At 41.3% G+C, this 8,037-nt stretch overlaps 2 protein-coding genes and 1 pseudogene across 3 annotated transcripts in view; 2 read left to right on the top strand and 1 right to left on the bottom strand.

The window, feature by feature from the left end:
* LOC109825449 overlaps positions 1-600 on the bottom strand; it is a 16,736-nt pseudogene extending 16,136 nt beyond the window's left edge.
* On the top strand, positions 519-3,590 carry LOC109826094. 2 transcript variants are annotated; one of them, XM_020393059.1, is made up of 3 exons: positions 519-793; positions 1,180-1,351; positions 1,885-3,590. In XM_020393059.1, the coding sequence occupies exon 3, from the start codon at positions 1,970-1,972 to the stop codon at positions 3,230-3,232; it is 1,263 nt and encodes a 420-aa protein (XP_020248648.1). In that variant the 5' UTR covers positions 519-793; positions 1,180-1,351; positions 1,885-1,969; the 3' UTR covers positions 3,233-3,590. The 2 variants fall into 2 exon arrangements, with proteins under 2 accessions (XP_020248648.1, XP_020248649.1); XM_020393060.1 differs by lacking the exon at positions 1,180-1,351.
* Positions 3,837-8,037, top strand: part of LOC109825448 (serine/threonine-protein kinase SMG1-like) — a 4,543-nt gene continuing 342 nt past the window's right edge. Inside the window, exons 1-4 of the mRNA XM_020392302.1 lie at positions 3,837-4,065; positions 4,951-5,381; positions 5,887-5,940; positions 6,046-6,669. Coding sequence (XP_020247891.1) covers positions 5,061-5,381; positions 5,887-5,940; positions 6,046-6,669 — 999 coding nt within the window. The 5' untranslated portion in view covers positions 3,837-4,065; positions 4,951-5,060. The remainder of the gene's footprint in view (positions 4,066-4,950; positions 5,382-5,886; positions 5,941-6,045; positions 6,670-8,037) is intronic.

Genomic DNA, 8,037 nt, shown 5'->3' with positions numbered 1-8,037 from the left:
CATCGAATGGGTTTTGGGCAAATAATGCGCAAGCACCGGCGAAGCCAAAAGCGAGGGAATCGGAGGAAATACGACGTGGGATGAAGGTTTCCGCTGCTGGGGTTCACTCTAAGTGACCAGGTTGAGAACCCAGTTGATTTCCACGCGGAGAGAGCTAGAGAGTCAGAGAGTAATCGAGAAATGAAACTCGCAGATAGAGGCTGAGGAGGGGTAAAATGGGGAATCGTGGGGGTTGGGCGTAGTGGTGCAAAAGAATAGGATATATGCGGGCCGACTGCGACCGTATCCGTTTAGAAAACGGATATTATAGCAACCATCCGGATACGGTTCCGGTTCGAATTTAGTTTTGGGTTTTTACTCGGATACGGTTTCAGATACGGTTTTTGGGTCGATTTTACGGATACGGTCCGGATATCCGGATGTGTATAACTCGGCTAATTTTTATAGTGTTGGGTCGGGTCTATATATATACAGTCCACCTTAACCTCTACCCGACCCGATTTAAATTAAATGAAAATTCTCCCGATTGCAGAGATCAAAATTGACGATCTCAAAGCCTCCGCCTTCGACCCCCGCCGTCTCCGTTCAACCCTCCGCCATCCGCCTGACCTCCCGCCTCCGACCTCCGCCGTCTCCATTCAAGCCTCCGCCTTTGACCTCCGCCCTCCGCCTTCGACTTCAGCCGTCTCCAAGGCTCCGCTTTCGACCGACTTCAAGCCTCCGCCTTCAAGCCCGACCGACCATCAACAGAGACCTCCGAAAGTTCTCCTCCTCGGTTTCTTCTAACACTGAGGTGAATTCGAACCTCTAATTGGTTGAATGGAAAGCCCTAATCTGTATGATTAAATATCCTAGTTTGCTAGCCCTTCGTCTGAGTGGAAAGCCCTAATTTATTTGATAAAGAAGCCCTAATTTGCTATCCTTTGTCGACTGAAAACTGAAAAGACCTAGTTTGTTTGGCAAATGATTTTAGCTTAAAATTTTGTGAAGTTCTAGAGCACATGCACCTTGAAGTAAGTTATAAGCTAAAACTTGCTTCGGAATTAAAGTAGTAAGCTATATCCGGATTGTTTTGCACCCCTATAACTGATGGGATAACCATTGTCGATCTCTCTATCTCAACTCGCAATCTCTCCGAGATCTCTCTCTGATGAAACCCTATATCTTATCCCTCTCTAGCGAGTCGATGATCGTGATGGTCACTAAGTCGATGATCGTGATGGTCAGTGACGCTGCTCGATCTTCCTGTTGAACAAGCCCTAATTCCTATCTGGAGAGGGGGCGACGACAATCCTCGGCGATGAAAATCCTCGGTGACGGCAATCCTCGATGATGGTGATCATCGGTGATGGTGAGTCGTTTCTACTTTGTTTTTCCCTAATCTGCAAAGTATCAAGGTTCAGTATTTGTAGGTTCATTCTTTTAAATTGGGTAAAGTATCAAAATCCAGTTACTGATATCTTGACTCTCTCAAGTTTTGCTCCTTATGTCTACTAACATGATATCTTGACTCTCTCATCCATCAGTTTTCCTGTAGGATTTTGGTTAGAACTGTCTTAATTACATAGAGGCTATGATTTTCGTAGGATTCGTAGGTTGGGGCAGGCACAATTACATGAGTTCGTCATTGACGAAGTGTTTTATGTTTATTTTTCTTGCGCTTTTCAGTGTACCCTTCTATTTATAACAAATTGCTGTACCTAAATGCAGTCTTGATGGGTATTTCATATGACCAGCCTATAATTGTATTCAGCCTTTTCATGATATGTACTTGAATATGATGCCTTGCATTCATTTCAATACACAAGTAGAGAATGATCACCGAATTCTAGTTTATTTATTCTAAATTACATTCCTGATAAATTCTCTGTTTGGTACTCGCAGCTCCGAAGGATGGAATTCTCGAAAGCATCTAAAGATTCCCGAGAAGCTTTCTTAAAAGGAGAAACGAGCAATCACTAAGATCTCCATGGATTTCTTGAATTGCATGTCTACCATCTCCCACAAGAGCTCAACCATCTTCAAATGCTGTCTATTATTGCTTGTGCTCCTTGCATTTCGAGCTCTAATGCTCTCTCCTATACCAAAGAACTTCCCTTGGATCGCTTCTTACCATCTTTCAAATCCTTCTCATAACCCAATCAGAATCAACAAATTTTTGGAGGTTCCTCAAATTATATGGGGCTTAAACAATCAAAAGATAGCCTTTGCTCGAGCTTGCTTAACAGCCAGACTCTTGAACCGAACTCTTCTTATGCCTAGCTTAACTGCCAACTTGATCTACAAAGAAATTAACGTGTCTGAACCTATTCCTTTCAACAAAGTCTTCAACTTTGAGAAATTCAACTCTCTATGTACTGGGTTTGTTCAATTAGGCCATTATTCCAGTCTTTCAAACCGAACCAGTCCACTTGAACTCCAGAAGGGAAGCGGAAGGAAGTGGACCAAGGAAAGAGATTTGAGCCAACTACAGCAATTCAAAGAGGGCTCATGTGATAAGTTTGAAGTCGTTAGAATCATTGGGAAAAACCCGTTCCTTTGGCATGATCATTGGCCTGTAAAAGATTATGCAAAAGTTTTTCGGTGTTTGGCTCTGGTTGATGAGATAGAAGAAGAAGCATCGAAAGTTATCTCAAAGATCAAAGGAGGGGAAAATGTGCCTTTCATTGCGGTCCATATGAGGATAGAGATTGATTGGATGATTCATTGTAAGAAAGTGGAGCAAAGGCTTCATACATTCCAAATTTGTAGTAGCAAAGAGGAAATAACAAATAGAGTTGCTAAAATCGCTAGTGGTCTACCAAGGCCAATTCCAGTGTATCTTGCTATTGCCTATAGTCTACTAAAGGATGGTTCAATACTTAGTGGTTGGGAAGAAGGTTTAATTCCTTTCGAGAAGAAGAAATTGGTGGTTTGGGATATTTATCAGAAGTATCCTTATATCATCCAGGCTGCAATTGATTTTGAGGTGTGTTTGAGGGCTGATGTCTTTGTCGGCAACAGTTATTCGACTTTTTCGAGTCTAGTAGTTCTCCAGAGAACACAGAATTGGATTGAAATGGGCAGTGGGGCTTCATGTGGAGATAATTTGAGCTTTGCTTCATACGCTTATAATATCTTGGGTGAAGATGGTGGTGCTCAGAGATGGATGACTGATATGTCAGCTTTGAGTCTTGAAAGTATCAGTTATGGGACTAATAACATCTCATGTGAAATTGGGGACATGAGCTGAGTCTGTGAGAGGTGTACATTTGAGGAGAGAAATATTCTTTAATTGATTTGTGAATGTTAAAACAGAAGAACATAGGATTCAGTTAGAAGGCTTGCTCATCTCTCTGTATACTGTAGTTGTATACACACAGAATTCAACATTGAGGGATATATACTCATTTGAGCTCAAGACTTTGTTGCAAATTTTTTTTTTTCTCTTGAGAGTGCATTGTGCGACTACTTTAGCATTTTCTAATGATTATTGTAGGATAATTCAAGTATTCTCATGGTTTACACTTTTTAGCTTTTTTGAAGCTAAATTTACCATGTATTCATTTTCATGTAGTATGCTTTTAACGGGTTGAAAATTTAATTGCATTTATTAGCAAGGTGATTCACGTGTTGTTTGAGATCATATACTTGTGATGAAGCTCCTCTTAGCTCAAATCATGTGAAAGGTTTGCTATTCTTTACTGTGGGTGATTCATATGTGTAATTTATTCTAAAATTTGTGTTTTTGCATTCCCAAATCCATTATGTTATTTTAAATAGCAGCCCCATCTTGAGACTAGTTTGTATAGTATTTACAAGTCATGGCAGATACGTGTACAACTCGCAGCAGCTGGTGCTGGAAATACAGACGGTCATGCATTCCCCGCCCAAGTGATATGTTCTATGGAAAAATTATGCCAGCACTTAAAGAAGAAGGTATTCGAAGAGTGATCTCAAGAAGGGATTGGCCTCACGAAGTCAAACGGAAGGTTCTTCTGGGAAGGAAACCCCAAGACAACTACTTTGACAGGAAATGTGGTGCGCCAGCGAAGGGTTTAGAGGTTTTAGTTTGAAGACTAGAAGGTAAGCTCTCCCTAACGTAGTTTATGATTCCCTCTAAGAGCACAAGGTTCTGGTCTAGACTTTCTTTTTTGCTTCCAGTTGCTATTTGGATTGGAAGTGGTTGCGAAATGCTTAAAGCTGAACCAAATTGAACGAGGTTAGGATCATAATCTTTTCTTTATTATTAGCTGGAGTTACTTAAATGGCATAATTGTTGAAGTAAATGATGTACATCTAAGCTCACATGTGGTAATTAATTTTTCATATTCGGCAATTTTCCTTATGTTTTAACACATGTTTTTTAAAACTCCTACACAGTTGAGCCCTAGTATGCATGTTGGAGTCAACCCTCCAATAGCCGCCCACTAGACCTTACCTCCATTTTCATGGCCCCTTGTTATTTTGCTGCTGTTGACATTTATAACTGTACTCTCCTCTAGTTCTGACATTATTGGTCATTATTTACTGTTTTGCCATATTTGTTCTCCTTTTTTACAGTGTTACATTCATATAATTTCCCCTCACAGTGTAATAATGTTTTTTGTTCCAACCAGGGGACAAATAGTAATCTATTAACCAGTAATGGAGTTTTATCTTGCTATTTTAAAAAACCAGTATCAACCATCAATGACGGTTTTCCATGATCTAAATATTGTTAGAACATAGAAATTGACCTCAGGGATGTATTTTTTGAGGAATAATGTTGTATATTTGTAGTTTACAGTTACATTCTAGGATACTTGCTTGACTTGAGAACAAAATGTCTAGTTGATTTACTCATGGAGTTGCAAAACTATGTTATGAAGAGTGGAGTAATGAATATATACACTGATTAGTCTATCATGCATCCTAATACCTTTTTAAGTGGTTCATTTGTTAAGATAAACGATCAACTTTGTCTTCCAGGTTTTCTAGTAGTGTAGCAGCCATGAGCATGGTAGGCCATCTAGGAGATAGACATTTGGATAACATTCTTATGGACTTCTGCAGTGGCGATGTAATCCATATAGATTACAATGTTTGCTTTGATAAAGGAAGAGACTGAAAATCCCGTCCCTTTTCATCTTACTCAGATAATTGAGACGGCACTAGGATTGATAGGAATCGAAGGTTCTTTCAGGGCTAACTGTGAGGCAGTTATTGAGATTCTTCGCAAGAACAAAAATATTCTCTTGATGTTGTTGGAGGTATTTGTCTGGGACCCCTTGGTGGAGTGGACACGGGGAGATAACCATGATGAAGCAGCAATAGGCGGTGAAGAGAAGAAAGGAATGGAGCTTGCTGTCAGTCTTAGCTTATTTGCCTCTCGATTTCAAGAAATCCGTATTCCTCTGCAGGTATTCATCCATTGAGGAATCAATCATGCATGATCATCTAGGAAAATATAGAATGAATCTGGCAAGGGGTCTAAAGTGACTAACTGCTATAATAAAATTTCTTTATTGAAATAACCTTTAATATCTAAAGTGAAACTTGGCCTTTTAGGTAGTGATGCACTTTAGTTAGTCTTGTTCTAACCCATGAAAGGTCTGCAGAAGTTGTGCTTGCCCAGCGTGGAATATTTTATCATCACTCATCACTTCTCAACCTGCTACTGTTCTGCAGATGATAATGATCTAAGACCCATTCTGTGCATTGAAACTGTTAGAATTCTCCTCTTGGCCTTTGAACTATGCACCTTATATCATCGTAAATACCTAATTATACTTCATAGAGATTTAAGTATTAGCCTTTCTGGGAAATTGTAGTTCTGTTGCTTCTTAGTTACATAATTACATACTTCATAAGACACTTGGAATATGGATAATTGTCATAATGATGACTACATGTTTTTTTTTCCAGGAGCATCGTGATCTTCTGGTATCTACCTTACCGGCTGCTGAATCTGCTCTCAGGGTATTTCTTAAGATTTCCATCTGCAACTATTTTCATGTAATGTCATGAATTTGTGGAGATTCAAATCAAGTAACTTCGTTTTTTCCCCCTGTAAACATTTGGCAGAACTTCTTGGATGTCCTAAATCAATATGAAATCATATCTACAATTTTCTATCATGCCGACAAAGAGAAGTTAAGTCTTCTGCAACATGAGGCATCGGCAAAGTCAATTGTTGCTGAGGCAACTGCTATATCAGAAAAATCTAGGGTGGTCTTTGAAGCTCAGGCACATGAATTTGGACAAGCAAAAGCTGTGGCAGCCAAGAAAGCACAGGAAGCAACTATTTGGGTGGATCAACATGGAAGGGTCCTTGATGCATTGCGGACTGGTTCCATTCTAGAGGGCCAACTATTCATGAGATTGAGTGGCATGGAGGAGGTTTTATCTCTTGCATCTGCTGTTCTTGTGTCAGGTGTTCCATCAACGGTTGTTCCTGAGCCGACACAAGAACAGTGCTCTGACATAGATAAGGAAGTTCGTCGTCTGATTATTGAGTTAGATAATGGTATTTCTTCTGCTGTAGAAACACTTCGCGAGTATGCCTTCTCATTGCAAAGAGTTCTTCCTCAAAATTACATTACAACTAAACCAGTTAACGGATGGGCACAGATTATGCAGTTATCAGTCAATAACCTTTCAGGTGATATCTTTTCTCTTGCGAGAAGACAGGCTGCTGTCCTTATTGCTGTAGGCTGTCTAAAAATCACAATAGATAGCTTATCCCTCATCAACCACCGATGATGGAAGTTACAATCTGACGACTTCCAGAAGGCTGTAATCTGACGACCTTCACGACGACGGATGAAAACTCTATTCAGCAGTCTTCACAATCTACAGTGAAAGTTACAATCTGACGACTTTCACACTCCACAACAGTTAAAGCCAGGATTACTGAACAACGGTCCTTGCAATGCACCACAGAAGAAGCTACAAGTCAAATAGCTCATTCTGAGACGCGGATGTCATCCCCGCGTCACCACTTTGGAAATGTGAGCGACCCTCGCGTCGCCAAGCCACGGCGACCCTCGCGTCGCCAAGCCACGGCGACCCTCGCGTCGTCAAGCCACAGCGACCCTCGCGTTCGACAATGCACAAGCCAAACGTGAGCGACCCTCGCGCTTCAATGGTGTTTCAACCAACAGCGACCCCGCTGTCGACAATGCACAAGCCAAACGTGAGCGACCCTCGCGTTCAATGCGTTGTTCAACCAACAGCGACCCCCGCGTCGACAATGCACAAGCCAAACGCGAGCGACCCTCGCGTTTCAATGATGTTAGCAACACCCAACCTCGCGTCTCAATTCAAAGACGTGAGGTTAGGGTCCTGAACGCCAACGTGGCGTTTGACTCATTCAACATGAGTTGAAACGCGTTCTAAAACCGTTTCCCACGATTTGGGGGCGGTTACACCCCACTTAGGAGAGATTTAAGGGGCGGTTTCACCCCCTTAATCCTCTATAAATAACTGAAGATCAATTCAGTTCGGACTCTCGAGGAGGGGGGGAGATTTTCCAGTTCCAAGAACTGTAAAGGGGTCCGGTTGGAGATTTTCCAGTTCCAAGAACTGTAAGAGGCTAGGCATTTTCGGATCTGAGAATTGGCAGCAAGGAGGAGATCGACGTTCATCCTCAGCAACGATCGACCACCGGAGCTTTCTCCTAGCCTTGGCTTATTAACCGATCTTCGGTTCAAATCAACTCTTTCACAGAGTTATTCTAAACTCGATCAGAGTTCAAAACTTGCTCTGCAAGTTCTTCTAAAACTCGTTCAGAGTTATCAACTCGTTAAGAGTTATTTTCAAACTTGCCACGCAAGTTCTCCACAGCGTCAAATCGTGAGGAGAAGACATCGTTCCAGTGAATCAAGACGTGCGGATCGTCAACGGAGAGCAAACTCGACGCGAGCATTCGAGGGAGGCACTCCATCGCCACCGTGAAGAACCCAGTTTTAAACAAAGAGGAAGAACCGATTTCGTTCTCCTCTCTTTTGTAATCAAGTTGTAATCGGAATTAAAGGAATACAAGTCAAATTTTCTTTATTCTCTTCATTGTAATTT

Source organism: Asparagus officinalis, chromosome 10 (genome assembly GCF_001876935.1).
Source record: "Asparagus officinalis chromosome 10, Aspof.V1, whole genome shotgun sequence".
Taxonomy (NCBI): domain Eukaryota; kingdom Viridiplantae; phylum Streptophyta; class Magnoliopsida; order Asparagales; family Asparagaceae; genus Asparagus; species Asparagus officinalis.
Note: the sequence above shows the minus strand (reverse complement) of the source record. Positions and strands in the feature narration are given on the sequence as shown.

Excerpts from the sequence above, each read along its gene's own strand:
- LOC109826094 (XM_020393060.1), top strand. The coding sequence starts at position 1,970 with ATGGATTTCTTGAATTGCATGTCTACCATCTCCCACAAGAGCTCAACC.